Source organism: Caretta caretta, chromosome 7 (assembly GCF_965140235.1).
Source record: "Caretta caretta isolate rCarCar2 chromosome 7, rCarCar1.hap1, whole genome shotgun sequence".
Lineage (NCBI taxonomy): Eukaryota > Metazoa > Chordata > Testudines > Cheloniidae > Caretta > Caretta caretta.
The window spans coordinates 73,533,834-73,550,138 of NC_134212.1; the positions used below are offsets into that span (position 1 = coordinate 73,533,834).

Here is a 16,305-nt window from a genome sequence, read left to right on the forward strand (position 1 = left end):
CCTTCTTGCAGTAGATGTTTATTACAGGCTTTCACTGAAGTGAATGCCATTGAAAACAAATACGATAGCCTTTCCTTTTTACAGTTCAGGCTTCAGCAAGAGTGCTTATGCTTTCAATATGAGCCTCTGTTTTGAACGATTTATAATTTAGGAGGTAAATAACCCATGCTCCAGTTTGTCATCAGAAATATTAGGCTAAGAATAAAATTTCACAAAATTAAAAAATTAAACCACACTGTATTGCTCTTCTTGAGCTAAGAGAACTGGAACCTTAGTCCTGTATAACCCCTCTACCTAGTTTAGTTGTAGGGCCGAATCATGCAAATATTTATGCACGTAGTTAGCTTTGTGCATATGAGAAGCCACATTGAAATCCATTGTTCTGCTCACAGGCTTATAGTTAGGCGCTTCTGCAAGCGTTCGCAGTACTGGACTTTACTTTGTTTCACAGGAATTGCTGCCACATTAGATGCATGGGCAATTTATGTTTCACCTTTTAAGGCATGTTCCTGCTTGTATGATTTGGATTGTCAGTTCTTCACTCTAAACCAGAGGTGGGCAAACTACGGCCTGTGGGCCACATTTGGCCCACGGGACCGTTTTGCCCAGTCCCTGGGCTCCCGGACCGGGAGGCTAGTTCCTGGCCCCTCCCCTGCTGTTCCCTCCTCACCTGTAGTTATGCCGCCACATGGCAGCACTCTGGCCTGCCGCTCCTGTCGGGCAGCGTGGGGGAGCACAGCTGGCTCCAGCAGGGGTGCGAGCTCCTGCTGCTCTTAACAGCATGGTAAGGGAGTGGTGGGTTCCAGGGGGCAGTCAGGGAGCAGAGGGCAGTTGGATGGGGTGGAGGTTCTGGGGGGGCAGTCAGGGGACAGGGAACAGGGAGGGTTGGGAGTGGAGTCCTTGGGGGCCTGTCAGGGGGTGGGGGTGTGGATAGGGGTCGGGGGGCAGGGGAAGGGGTGGTCAGGGGACAAGGAGCAGAGGGCGGTTGGATAGGGGGTGGGAGTCCTGGAGGGGCTGTCAGGGGGCAGGGGTGTGGATAGGGGGCAGGGCAGTCGGGGACAGGAAGTGGGGGGGGTTGCATAGGGGGTGAGGTCCCAGGGGGCGGTCAGGGGCAGGGGTCCCAGGAGGGGACAGGAAGCGTCAGGGGGGTTGGATGGTTTGGGAGTTCTGAGGGGGGCAGTCAGGGGGTGGGGACCAGGCCGTTTGGAGAGGCACAGCCTTCCCTACCCAGCCCAGCCCTCCGTACAGTTTCGCAACCCCGATGTGGCCCTCAGGCCAAAAAGTTTGCCCACCCCTGCTCTAAACACAGAAAAATATACAGTGATTGGAACAAAATGTTTGAAACTGCCACATGACTAACCATTGCTGTAATGAAATGTCCCTTATGAAGTTATGCATGATGGATTTTGTGCTACACAATGGTGCAGCCTCAGTTACCAAACAAAAATTCACATTTTACATATCTTTTAAACTCCATCTGTTCTCTCTCTCAGAACTAGGCAGCTTTCATTTTGCACGCACAGAGTCCACAGTCAGAACTATATATTTAATGCATATAATTTTTCAGCACGGGTTCCTAATGATTTTTTACATAACTATGCATCAAGTTTACATATTTTATTAAGCAATTATATATACACATATATAGTTATTTACTGAAATCATGACACTATTGATCATCAGCCCACAAATTACATGTAGGAAAAGGCAGATTCACATAATAAAGTTTGCATGAAAAGAACCTTATCATTGTGAAACAATCCCACAACTACCAGACAATTCCAGAATGTAGGTGCAAAGAAGAGCCTGGCTTAAATTTACCCAGTGCAAGCTGGTTTTGTAAAGTAACAGGAATTTCATTTATAATTGTGAAGTTCCTGTCTTCTGCTGTGTGGGTTTGTTTCACAACATGAACTCCTCTGTTCTTCAGAAGTTTCTACGACTTGTTACGGTATTGCAAATCAATTTTTCCTTATGATAAATTTTAACAAACAAACAAAAGATCACATCCCAATCCATAACAAACAGTGGTAATAAGACACAATATCAGCTTTTACTTACATGTTAATTTTGTGTGAGATCCAGACCAAAGCAAGGAGATTGTCAAAATTAAAGCTGAGTGTGAGATCACTCTGTTTGCTTAGGTTTTACAAACACATTTAGGGTCTAATTCATAACCAAGTGAAGTCAACAGGAGTCTTTCCATCAACTCAAACAGATTTTGGATCAGGCCCAAATATGCTTCACAGACAGCATTCATTTTGCATCTTTTTATCCAGTGATTACCTTGAACCTGATGCCTTCCCTTTCTGTTGTAAGTTTCTGTGTTTGTCTGATCAAAGATAGCTTATGGCCCGCCACAGCACAGGTGCCCAACCAAGGGGAGGGCATAAGAAGGCATTCCCCCTCATCCCAACCTTCTTAATTAGAGACTATTCACAGCTGCCATCTTTGTGCTTCTCCCGAGAGCGAGCACAGAAATGTTCAACACTTAATGTCTATGTGCTGTTTGCTTTAAAAACTGAAACAAAGTTTGCCGCATCTGGGGGCTGAATTTCTCTCCTCAGTCTCAACCACTGATGCACTGGCTGTGCAAGGGCAGAAAGATCCCCACAATACTGGTGCCAAAATTATAGCCAATAAGTGAGTGAGGATCTGCCACCCAACAATAATGCCAGCACATATGGCAGTTATCACGGGAGCCTCACCTGTATATACACAGTCAGGGAGCATCTACACTTGGAAGACATATGAGCCTTTCTGTAGAGGTGCACTCCTTTAAGAAGGTAGCCACCTACCTTCTTAAAGGACATAGCTCTAAGAAATTCCGCAGTGGTTCTATACTAGAACCCTTACCGTTGGCAGAACTATTGGAGCTGAACCACTGAAGAAATATTTTCCTAGTGTAAACAAGGCCGGACTGTAATTCCAACACAGCATAGTGGAATCTCAGGGACAAATTCACTTCTGGAGAAACTTCATTGACTTGAATGGAATTACCAGTGATATATTTAATCCACAGTATTTACAAGAATATAGATATGCTGACATAAAGCCCTTGACTAAGAGCTTCACATAGAAATAGTAATAGAAAAATTAAGGGAATTAATACATTTCTTATTTTAGAGTTTCTTTTATATAAGCCTATTTCTAACAGAAGGCTGCTAGTACTAGGATCCCTATTACATTGAACCCTTGCTCTTGTTAAAAGACCACCACTGAGATATTTGTGGCCAGCCACCAAAATAATAATGTAACAGTTTGTTAATTACAGCAGTTGCTGCAGCTCTCATTACAGTAGTGGTTGCAAAACAGTTTCCATAATAATAATAGCTAGGTATTTTTTTAAAGGAAAGTGAGTATGTAGTCTGTGAGAGCAAGGGACTAAGAATCTGGGCTACAACTGACTACAGTGCTGGTTGTCTGCCCGTAAGCATCTTCTGAAGATGTGCAAATGCACTTCAGTCCTGACCTGCAACAGTCTCCTGCTTTTCCAGTCCTCAGGCTCTCCTTAGTGGGAACTGCCAATCATGATAAATTGTAACAGACTGCATAGTGATTTTGTGCTGTGTATGAATAGAAGAGACCATCAAACACATTTTCACTTGGGACCTAAGCTAGAATTTGAACTCAACTCTTTGGAGGTGCAAAGTCATGCATGAATTAACTCTACTCATAGCACAACCCACAGATTTCCTTGACAATAGATTGGCCTCAGAATACCTGTTACAGCACAAAAGTCCAAAGGGAATTGCTTCTGCCTCATTATAGTTCTGTTTTACATCCCAATCTCTGAAACGCACACATGCACATGTGTAAAACAACAGGTCCACTTTCCAGTGGAAATCACACTGGGCAGCCAACTTTCACTGAAACACAAATCATCTTGGTCCTAACTCATTTTAATCCAGTTGGTCGTCCACTTTAAGGAAGTATAAAGAGACAGTAAAGCAAAAAGAGTGGCTGCTAAGTCAGGGATAGGGGACAAAATAAAGCCACTAAAATTAGATGAAATGTGAACTAATTATTTATTTATTACAAATGCTGGTGGGGATTACAGCATTCTTGACAGGGGAAGATAGATGAAGTTAATTTACTAGTCTATGCCATGAATGATTTCCATAGTTTTGGGAGAGGTGGGGTAGCTGGACTGGATTTCATGGACACAGGACTTTACAGAAGAGACTTGAAATGCTTCACTAATGCTTCACTCTTCACTAATTAATACACACATTTCAATGTCTTTGTAAGCAGACAAGTGCTAAGAGCTGTAGTTTTTTTTTTTTTTATAGATGCAGAATAATCTCTGGTACATGCTGAGAAGAAGGAAATGGAGAACAACATGCTGCAGATTCAGAAGGCTTTCCCAGTCATGGAGGTATTCTTTTAAATATTCTGTAAGCAAAGTTTGACCAGAGCAGCAGGCAATGCAGTACAGTTCGGAGTATTATCTCCAAGTATGTTACAGAGGAATAAAATCATAACAAGTGATGAGGATAGTTTTAGTGACACACAGTGTATTCTCATGTCTCTTATTAATACACAATAGAATGTATATGAGCTTTGAACGTTTTCTTAACAGACTCTGTGCATGATTTCACCATTGCTTTGCACCTAATTTAGACCTATAAGAAGTGGGTGCAAAACTCCCACCAGTGTGAGTGGAGCATAATCATTTGGTAGCATTTGACACTTATTTTGTACAAAAGCAAATGGCTACACAAGTGGGAAGGAAGGGGTGAATCAGACCCTCTGTGTTTAAAATATTTTTTATAGCGTGAATAATAGCTCTTAAAGAACTGTTTATAATTGATGGGAATTTTCCAACATACCTTTTGTTAAGATACAATATCCTTTTTTCACCTCTTTCCCTATTCTTTATAACTAACAGTATCTGTTCTATCAATTTAATATCTGTTATGTGCTGTATCTGGGGACAATATCCTGCCCAAGCAAGTTAATGGTGAAGGAGTTATGATAGATCTTTTCCATCTCTAAATTCCTTTTATTTCATTTACATGAAAACATCTTGGTTTCTGAATAGTTTATTTCCTCCTGCAGTTTGTTCCCTGCCTGAATTCACAGTCCTATCTGTGATGTCACACTTAGCTACTGCAGAAGTTATGGTCATGTCACAAACACAGGTTATAATTAGAGATGAGCAAATCTCAAAAGGTTTGTTTCAAATCAACATTCCTAGGACCTGGTTTACATTACATTTATATTTACATCATTTACATTGAGGCCTCTTTACACCACTCTGGAATTACATTTACAGTCACTTTAAGGCCCTTTATGATACCAGATTGGTGTAAAGAGGCATTAAAGTAAATAAAACCCACTTTGTTTTTTGCCACCAATGTGCTCAAAGGGGAATCAGCCCTCACAGATCCAGGCTTGGTGGTGCTCAAAATATAAGTATCATCTCTGCAGAATGCTTTCCCCACCTATCTAAAGGCAAGACTACACTACAAAATGAAGTTGACCTTAGTTAGTCAACTTAATTACTGAGGTTTTTCATGTCCATACTATTCCCCACCTCCCTCCTGCCGTTGGTGGTGTGCGTCCTCAGCTGGAGCCCTGCTGCTGGGGGTTGACAGCCCAAGTTGTGAGCCCTGCATGGGGCTCACAGCTGGAGCCATTACCACCACCACCCAGCCTTGGGGCTGATAGCTAACAGGCAATGTAAGTAATGCAGTGTCTACATTGACCCTTTGTTGCCCTACCTATATCAACTTAAGTGCTATGCCTTTTGTGGAGGTGGAATTATTAAGTCAATGTAGTGGGTGACTTACATCAGTGGGAGCTACATTTTAGTGTTGATGCTCACAGAGTTAGGTCAACATAAGCGTAACATCAACGTAACTCTGTCAACGTAACTCTGCAGTGTAGACCAGGCCTAAGTCTTCTCAGAATACTGACTCCATAGATTTCATCCGGATTCTACCCCTTTACCTGATACCCTAGAAAGATGTACAGGGGAAGGCCAGCATAAATTATTACTACAGACAGCTATTTTCCTCCTATGTGCTGAGACACACACACACACACACACACACACACACACACACTCACATGTGTTGAGTAGCCGGGATAGCTACAGTTGAAGGAGGCCCTGACTGTTGCTGTCCAGAAGAGGTAAGAAGCATGGTTAAATGTTGAGGTAATGGGGATTCCATGTTTTGTGGGTGCCTGGGGTGGTGGTGTCAAACCCTCCTTTCCCCTCATAATAGAAAAATCAGAACCAGAATGCATTGAGCTCTAAGTTAATTTTGAAAGAGTTTCTTAATAGAGTACCTTTCTGAGCCAGCAGCAGCTCTTTACCAATAAGACATTTAATTACAGCTTCCTCAGCCTTGAAACATGGTGACTGAAGCTCATTAGCTTCTAGAATCTTTCATATTGTTCTGGGGCAAGTGAGCTGAGCCAGGATTGGACTGGTCACTTAATAACTGACACAGAAGGAAGACAGGAGGGAAGGGGAGCATGGGCCACACTTGAAAATGATTTCCCTTCCTTGAGATAAGGACAATGATCTGAGACCTCAAACTGCTTTTTAAGTGCATTGCTTTTTAACAAAACCATACAAGAGCTTGAGAAAAAGCATGGAACTAAGAAGGGAGTGGAGCACTGATATTGCTCTTAAACATGGTCTACTTAGAGAGCTTTAACAAAAATAAGAAACCTTCTCCACCAGGTACTGTACGTTTTCCCAAATACTCTCAACTCTATAGTTTATCTTCTAAAAGTGTTTCTTTCTGGTATAGTAACTGTGGCTGAGATCTGGCAATGAACAAAGACCATTATCTGAATCTTAACCCCACAGAATGAAGTCTTATCATGAAGCCTGCATATACTGTAACTGAAGGTGGTGTTCACGCAATAGTTGCTAATTCCTGAACAGAGTGAAATCTGAGTGAAAAGTGTAATTTCATGATCTAGATTGTGGAGAAATAATATACTTGTCCTAACACACGAGCTAGAACAGGAAACCAACCACTGGAGAGAGCTCAGATGCTGCTTCAGCATCTTCTTTTTACCCTTGGCTTATCTCGTGTTGGGTCACTGTAGGAATGGTGGCTTTCCGTGGATCAGAGCAGTTTTGGAAGGTCTTCTGCACTCAGTTGATCTGTGGTTTCTCCTGAGATACTGGCTAAGGCAACGCCCTGGTACAGTCTGTCTGGTTGGCTACTGTAGTCCTTATCCTGGCTGTGGCTACTATTCTTAGGGAACCTGAAGTCAGAGCTGTATTCAGAAGGCTGTTCCATTTCCTGGACGTTGCTGTATGTTATTATAATGCTGGGTATCTGGGCTGCAGACGGTCTAGAGTGAGAGTCTCCTTTTCGTAGTCCAGTGCCATTCAGGCCCTCACCTGTCTTAAGCATGCAAGGATTTAAGAGAAATGTAAAACACAGTTGTCTGCAAGATGATCAGATTGCAACAGTCCACTAAAGGGGAAAGTGACAAACATTTGGACAAGCATTCTGACAATCACCACTGCTAAACCAAAGCGAATCTTATAGGAATGGGAAAGAATTTGACCTAGAAACTTTTTTGATGTATCCCAGGAGTCACTTCTGAGAAATATCTTACTAAACAAACTAATATACCAAAGCACAGCGCTTACATTCCTTAACACTTTGATACTTCAGGCACACTCCCCAGTACTCTGATGAAGGTTCGGGTTAATAATAGCACATGCCTCTGTGAACAATAGTGCAAGGAAGCCAGTGTAAGGATCTGGTAAAGCTAGAAGTACACATGAATTCCAGAAAATAGATGGTTACTTCCCTCCAAAAATCTAATCAAATCAGATGGCAATTGATGAGGCATTATCAGGGTTAGAGATGATAAAAGATAGACCAAAGTGAACCACAGCATGGAGGCCTTGAAATGAGACACCAAATAGTGAAGTAAACAGTGAAGTAAGAGAGGAAACAGTGGAAAGGTGAATAGAATTAATTCAGCAATGGAAAATACTGGATGATACTAGTGAAGGACCAAGAAAAGGAGTGTGTTGGAATGATATCTTCATAAAGCTGTAGAGAGAATAGTAAAGCTTACTACTAACTATGAAAAGACCTATTTCAGGCACGTGTGTTAGCATTCACAGTGCAGTCTAAAGATAACACAGATTCACACTCAAATGCTGATTTCTGCCAATAATTCTTCTCTCTTTTTTTTTTTTCCATCTAGCTGGATTTAGGGCAGATGGATTAGAGTTAATCCACTCATGGGATGTGTTTAAAAATTATCGCTGTGCCACAGCATTGTCATCAGATAAGAATACGTTAGTATGGGATTGCTCAAAAGGGTGGTGCTCTCCCAAATTATAAAAGTATATAAAAAAATCACACACAAACACCCCCCCCGCCCCAAAAAACACTTACTTGGATTTCCTCAAGGCTATAGGTTATAGATGGCAGGGCCTACACAAAGAATAACAAAAGTTTAACAGCTTTCTTTTCGACAGCAATATTCAGTGACTGTGGAATATTGACTTTTTGTAGGAAGAAACACCTTACTCCAAAGCAAATCCTCTACAAAACAAAAGTCAGGAAATATTTTTTTCTTTCTTAATGGGGGTTGGAAAGGAAGTGTCTGTTATTAAAGAAAAAGACACAACAGGACTACTATGCCCTTATCTTAAATGCATGAAAGTAAATAAACCTCTTGCATACCGTTTCCTTTCTCCAGCATGATCCATCTTGGATAGGAAAAAAGATAAGCACCTGATGTTTCAAAACTGCCCTTGCAAAACCTGTCATGTTTCAAAACTGCCCTTGCAAAACCTGTCATGTCATATGTTACAATTATGACCCCAAATACAGCATTAACTGTTGTAGGATATGATTTTTTTTTCAATTTTTGCTTAAATAATCTAAGAGGCAAGCAAAGATATATTTTCTATAACATTTTCTAGAATTTTTATGAGTTGAGGATCCTCCTTGTGTTTTCCTTTGCACTCTTGCTGACACTTTATGGCTCGGACAGCAGTAAGGGCACAGTCAAGTTTTAGAGTCATGATTTCCACTTAAAAGTTCATCAGGAGAACTCTTTTCTTCCTCATTCATCTTACTTGTTTCAAGATACAATTAAGGCTTATATAGTATACTTTATCTTCAATTGATAGTCCAACAGCAATCCTGTTTAACATTTAATTAACAAACTATTTTACAATTAGCTTAGTTGTTTAGTATTTTAGATTCAATTATTTGGAGCAGGAACCTCTCATCTTGCTACAATATGTGTTCATACTGAACCTAGCACAAAGGGCTTCTAAGCACTAGTGAGGAGCCCAGTGGGGTCCATTACTTCTACTATATACCCCTGACTAAATTGGGGGGGGCACCCTGTGGGTGCTGGGGTGTGGCCCAGGGGTACCACAGGTGCTGGGGGGGCAGTGGCGCGCAGCCTGGCCAGGACCCCCACTGGTGCTGGGGGTGGTGGGCAGCAGTGCACGGCCCAGGTTCCTGCTGGTGCTGGGGTGGGCAGGGCTGGCAGGCTCCCTACCTGGCTCCGCTCCTCCCTGGGAGTGGGGACATCCCCCTCACTCAGCTCCTAGGCAGCTCTGCGCGCTATCTCCGCCCAGAGCACCGGCTTCACAGGTCGCGCTGGCCAGTAATCGCGGCCAGTGGGAGCTGCAGAGGCGGTGCCTGCAGGTGGAGGCAGCGTGCGGAGCTGCCTGGCCATGCCTCTGCCTAGGAGCTGAGCAAGGGGGATGTTGCTGCTTCCAGGGAGCCCTCTGAGGTAAGTGCAGCACAGATTCCGCCTCACCCTGTCCCAGGCCCTAACCCCCTTCTCCCTCCCACACCCAAACTCCTGCTGTTGCTGGGGGAAGGGAGAGCAGTGACCCGAGACTGTTCCAGCATTGGTTGGTGCGACTGCTGCAGGGGCTACCTGAGCTGCCCCCAGGCCAGGCACACCAGCCACTGCAGATGTCACGGAAAGTCATGGAATCTGTGACCGCCGTGACAAACTCACATCCTTACTTATGATCATATCTTGCACAGTCAACAGTGGGTGGCAGAGCTTAGTCTATGTTCAGAGATTAGAAAAAAATCACTGCTTTCTTTCCTCAATTCAACTCCTGACAAATACTAAAATAATACTTACAACAGGAGAGGAACTGCACTCTCTGACATTCAGCTCCACCATGGAAATGTCATCGGCATCTTCAGAAGTCTAAAAGATAAATGAGAAAAAAAGCCATACATGACACACAGGCATGTCACAATATTCTACACCAAGTGGCATGTGAAATAGAAGAAGGGGGAATGGCGGGGGAGGAAACCGGAGGATTGAAACATAGTGAACTGCAAAGAACAGTGTTATTTTGTATTTCTAGCCACCATCTCAGTTAATTAGTTACAGTATATGACTACAGAGCATAAAAAAGTGTGTTCATGATAAGTAATTTAGACACTGCAGAACACATGATGAATAAGCAACAAATGACAGTTTAAAAACAAAAATACAAGACGTTCAGAAGCAAAGAACAAACATCCTGTCTCCTTTGCCCCTTGCAAATGTAACAAAGACAACTGGAAAATGAACCAGTGCTGAAAATAGAAAGCTGAGGACCTTTTACAACCTCAAGGTCATTACTCATCACATTCATATCACTGCAAGCTGTAAAGTGTTTTAACTACATAAAGTTAACCCTCAGGGTTATTTTCCCCCACTATGTAGGAACCCTCATTACTGAAATCAAGATGATATTCAATAAAGATAAGTGCAAAGTACTATACTTAGAAAGGAAAAAATCGAATGCACAACTACAAACTGAGGAATAACTTTCTAGGTTGCAGTAGTGCTGAAAAGAACGGGGGGTTATAGTGAATCACAAATGGAATATGAGTCAACAATGTGATGCAGTTGCAAAAAAGGCTATCATCATTCTGGGGTATATTACAGGAGTGTCATAGGCAAGACACAGGAGGTAATTGTCCTGCTCTACTCGGCAATGGTCAGGCCTCAGCTGGAGTATTGTGTCCATTTCTGGGTGCCACATTGCAGGAACGATCTGGCCAAACTGGAGAGTCCAGAGGAGAGCAACAAAAATGATAAAAGGTTTAGAAAACTTCCCCTATGAAGAAAGGTTAAAAAATCTGGGCATGTTTAATCTTGAGAAAAGAATGAGGGGAGACCTAATAATAATCTTCAAATATGTTAAGGTCTGTTATAAAGAGGATGGAGATCAATTGTTTTTCATGCCCACTAAAGGTAGGACAGGAAGTAAGGGACTTTATCTTCAGCAAGGGAGGTTTAGGTTAAATATTAGGAAAAACTAACTATAAGAATAATTAAGATCTGGAATAGGCTTCCAAGCAGAGGTGCCAACTTTGTGATTTCCCCGGGGGTGCTGGACTTCCACTCAGCCCCAGGCCTCGCCCCCACTCTACACCTTCCCCCAAGCTCCCACCCACACGCCGCCTCTTACTGCACCCATTCTGCTTTCCCTCTTCCCACCCCATTCTACCCCTTTCCCCCTCTTCCTGCCCCTGCTCCTTCCCCTCTCCCCCAACGCCTCTTGTACACCCCTGAACAGCTGATCGCAGCAGGTGGAAGGCGCTGGGAGGGAGGAGGAGGAGCTGATCCGTGGGGCTGCTGGTGGGTGCTGAGCACCCACTATTTTTTTTCCTGTGGGTGCTCCATCCCTGGAGCATCCCACGGTGTTAGTACCTATGCTTCCAAGGGAAGTTGTGGCATCTCCATCATTGGACGTTTAAGAACAGGTTAGACAAATACTTGTGAGGGATGGTCCAGGTTTACCAGGTCCTGCCTCAGTGCAGGGGGCTGGACTTGATCATTTCTTGAGGTTCCTTCCAGCCCTACCTTTCTATGACTCTATTCTAATTATGAAAAAATGTGCAGATTTGTTAACTCATCAGTTGTTTAAGGGCTTGGATGGTGCACAGCATTTATTACCTTCTCAAAAATCCCAGAATCATGGCTTTTCGGTTTAGATTTGGCTTTTGTGTCACTGGTTTCAACAGCGTATTTGCCAATTTCATAGGAAAGCTGTTTACTGACTGGTCTGGAGATCACACTAACGACATCAGCTTCTGTATCAGTCCAGCCCTGCAATGAATACATCGGAAACAAGCACTTTAGGTTGCCTTTGGGTTCAGTTACTCTGGCCAATAACATGAAGTTACATTTTACATGGACATGGTTCATAAAGGGGAAAGACTGTAAGAAAGATATTTCAAACAAGATAGCTGATTATACACAACATCATACACCCAAAAAGTTTTAGATTAGTGCAAACAACACTGTAAAGGTTGGAAAGCCTAAAACTTGGTCTGCATATTTTTCTAGGGCTGGTTGAAAAATTTTGATCAAGTTTTCCAATCAGTTTTTTTGAAACTTCCATGGTGTGGGAGTGGAGAAATGTAGTCCAGCCAGGAAGCAGCACCCTCTGGGAAGAATGGGGACATGAGGGATGCAGAATTACAACTCCCATGAGGCATCACAGCAGCTCAAGTGGAAGAAGAGATTAAGGTCAATCAAAACGTTTTGACATTTCAGTACTGGAAAATGTTTTGGAGTTTTTCATTCAGTGAAAAGATTTGATTTTTTTTTAAAAATGTCAAAATATCAGAATTTCGTACGAGACAGAAATTCATGTTTTCTATCCACTCTAATTGTTCCTTATATTGGGAGAGCGAGAGAGCACAAGAGAGAGTGTAAAACAAAGAAAGAAAAGTGTGTATAGCAAGCATTCATAAGCAGTGAGTAGCCCTACAACAACAAACCAAATATTAATAAAGGGTAACACTAGTTAGGACACAGATTTCACTCCCAAACTCAAGGAAATTGTTATAAGCAGTTGTCAAAAAATATGTTTTAAAATACCTTGACAATGTCCTTTTAAATTGGTACATGTTAGAATAAAAAAGAGTAGACACATAAGAGACCTTTTCATGGGACCATTGTTCAAAATTGCATAAAAACCTTAATATAAGTTTTTATCAAAAGGATACAGACTCATCTAGAGGAAGGTCAGCCCTGTAATGATTCTGTTGACTTCAACAGAATTTGCATCTGCTTCTGACGGGGCTGAACTTGCTTCAATGCCTTTTTGGATCTGTCACCAGTTTTGTTCTGTTTTCACCCTAATGGTGAAACATCACACATTCTATAGTTCACATTTTACATATACAATGGATTTAATTATCACCACCTGCATTGGATCAGTTGGCTATAAAATGAGTTACAGTTCTGTTTTGTAAAGCCAGTCTCTTCTTGTACTGCTGTACTTGGCCACTTTCTACTGCAAAGATCTGTTTGGAAATTATTTTCCTTGAGATTTTTCAAAGGCATGAAAAAAAATTGCACCCTTTTGAGTGCAACTAAGTTGTAGATAGAGAATTTGACTGCTTGTGGGGGTGCTAAATTAGAGTCAGTTATAACTTGACTGACCAACCTTGGCACAAAATATGTCTTTGCTCTGCCTTTTTGTATTGTACATGTCTAGGGAAAGGAAACTCCTGGTTTCATGGAATTGCATGTGATGATCAAGCATATTAATCAAGGAAAAACTTGTCAAAAACAACATTTAGCCAAATTCTATCTTAAAGTCATACCCTGCTTTCCCCTTGAACTTCAGTATTTAGAGAAGGGTATGTGTGACAAACTTCAACTTCCTACTAAATTAGTGATGAGTCAGAATTCCTAATGAAATCGGGGTGTAATGTGTTCAACTTAACAATTTAAAGGACACAGCGGGGGAGCGGGGGGGAATAACATTTCTGTTTGACAGGTTTAATTTTGTATCTACTGTAGTTCCAAAGCAGACCTAAGGTTACTGATGCCTGATAGAAGTTAGCTAGGAAAAAAATTCAACTTTTTAACATTTATATACTTTGAGAATTTGACAGCAGTTTGTCAGTTTCACTATTTTCCCTGTGTAGCCAGGCTTCAATCTACATGACTGCAAGTGTCTGATTGGGCAAATCCGGTTGCAGAATGAGGGCCTTAGATTTCTCCCTTGCTGAAAAACCCTTATATCAGCAGGGTAGTAGAGAAGGGGAGAGGGAGAGCGTACTAATAGTTTTGAAGGATTATTTCTTTTTTAAAAATTCAAGATACATCATTTAAAGGGTGTTTTGTCAGAAACTGTTAGTGAATTTCAAAACATTCAAGTTGAACAATGTCTTTTAGCCTGATGGGTTTAATTTTGATTGGCTTGATAAGTCAGAAGTATAACATTAAAAAAAGTTGGAAAAAATCACAGTTAAAAGTAACTGTCAGAATTCAGAGCTTGACTACATCAACTGAAAGGATATTAGCTTGAAAACATGAACACTCACATAGAACATAATGGCATTTTTCCATTTTAGGAATCATATAAAAATGGTTGAAAATAGAACACTAATGTGCCATTAATAACGTAGAAAGAGATGTGGACTCCAGAAATCTGACCTGCTTCTGGCTACCATGCAGAAACAACATTTCGCAATACTTAGTTTGGCAGCAGCAGCAAGCTTTTGAGATCTTCTGGAAAAATAGTTCTGTGATGGATTTTGTTGATCTGTCTAAATCTGCCAAATAATCTGTTTCTAAATGCAGCCCATTTCACATTCAGAAAGCGCATTGGCTCTTTCTTTACAACCTTGCCTCCCTCCAAGCACTACTTGGGGACTGCAATTTCACTTTTAAGTATCCAAGTTCCAGATCTGTGGTCATTGAAGCACCACACACTAAGTCCCATTCACTTTTTGTCTTCCAATTAGTGCATCTGTCCATTCTCCCATGAGTGACACAAACCTGTAAGAATATCAATGTTATTTGCATCCTGCTTTTAAACTTTATCTTCCTTTTTTAAATTCTGCTTTATCCCCAATTACCCCCTCAGAGAGCCTCTGTACCTAGCACCACAATGCATCTTTCCATCTAATCTACCTACCACTTTGAAGGGTGCTGTATGAAAATTATTTACTTGCTTTTTCAAAATAAACATATCTGAAGGGTTTTCCTTACTGATTCACTGTCTGAGAGAGAGGATATCCGTCTCTTTCCTTTCTGCAGTTCACTTATCTCAGACTGGCTGGTAATAGTGAATCGTCTGGTTGAGAGATACCTGCTGCAAGACCTGGAGTCTTTACGAGAAACTCTTAGCAGGGGTCGAAGGCACGGCACATACTTTGCAATGGCCATTCTAGTGGATACAAAATAGAACCAACCAGTCAATTCCCTCTGCCTAAATAAAGCTGCCAGCACAAAAAGCCACTCACCATAAACATGAAATTCATTCAGACAGACACATGCTGCAGAGACTGAAAAGTTTCCCAGATTTCAGATACTGCTTTGTGTGCAACTTCTCTTCAAGACAATTGTAAAGAAACAAGACATGAGTGATTTACAGCATTCTGTTGAGTCAGAATTTACTACTGACATTGCTGGGCGGGGAGAAGAATATTAAAATGTAATTTTTTCTCTGAAACCAGCTATTAAAATGTTTTATCTGCTTAAAGACGAACTGGGATAAAAATAAAGCTTCTGGCCCTTTAAACTGAACTGTGCAGAATTACCACATAGAGAATTATTTTAATCTCTCCTTAAGCAGCTATTCTAACTTCCTCCTGGGCATCTGCTCACTTAGTATCGGTGTGGTGGTATAAACTCTAAAGCAAACTGTTCTTTCTAGATGAGGGGTAAGGGATCATTTTTACTACACTGCTCTTTTCCCCACCCCAGAATCCCCAGAGTCCCCAGAATGCTTTTGAAAGGGGAGAAGCAATATTGCATGGCTTAGCTGTGCTTGTTCACATCACATGTCCCTCATCTGAACTTGAACTGGGGTTGACCTGGATGTTACAACTAAAAAACAATTATTAGATGACTGAACAATGGAAGCGCGAAGGAGGAATGGGAAGCCCACAACACATGAAAGAAATGGAGCCATTTACCAAACTCCAACTCTCATTGGTCTGGGTAACTTGACAAACTGCTATTTGCAACACTGACAAATGGGTACATCTCCCAAGGAAATATTTCAAAGCAAAAGACCATAAAACTTGTTTTTAGCCAGGAAAGGTCTCTACCCTTTATCAGATGATCAATGAGTACAGCTATCACCCTTCCATAAATGTCTCTAGCTCCCATCTGCACGGTAATTTGTTCTGAGTACAAACTCCACTGACATTTATAGGGCATTTAGAACCGCTTTTTCTGTTTTCTTTTTTGGCTTCATGCTCACTTGCAGAGGTAAAAAAAACAGCATAAAGGTAAAATAAGCAGATGAAGCACAGCTCAGGCACTAGCATACAACGGGATTTCAATGAATCCAAGAAAGTT

At 41.7% G+C, this 16,305-nt stretch overlaps 1 protein-coding gene and 1 long non-coding RNA gene across 2 annotated transcripts in view; one reads left to right on the plus strand and one right to left on the minus strand.

Moving 5' to 3' along the window:
• The window catches only part of LOC142072780 (uncharacterized), an 86,389-nt gene that overhangs the window by 2,532 nt on the left and 67,552 nt on the right, over positions 1-16,305 (plus strand). The window contains exon 2 of the long non-coding RNA XR_012669353.1: positions 4,293-4,378. This is a non-coding gene — a long non-coding RNA (uncharacterized LOC142072780). The remainder of the gene's footprint in view (positions 1-4,292; positions 4,379-16,305) is intronic.
• OPN4 (opsin 4) overlaps positions 1,664-16,305 on the minus strand; it is a 41,844-nt gene continuing 27,202 nt past the window's right edge. The window contains exons 8-12 of the mRNA XM_048858872.2: positions 14,989-15,166; positions 11,932-12,084; positions 10,117-10,185; positions 8,391-8,429; positions 1,664-7,376 (exon numbers count right to left, since the gene is read on the minus strand). Of these exons, the coding sequence (XP_048714829.1) occupies positions 7,092-7,376; positions 8,391-8,429; positions 10,117-10,185; positions 11,932-12,084; positions 14,989-15,166 (724 nt within the window). The 3' untranslated portion in view covers positions 1,664-7,091. The remainder of the gene's footprint in view (positions 7,377-8,390; positions 8,430-10,116; positions 10,186-11,931; positions 12,085-14,988; positions 15,167-16,305) is intronic.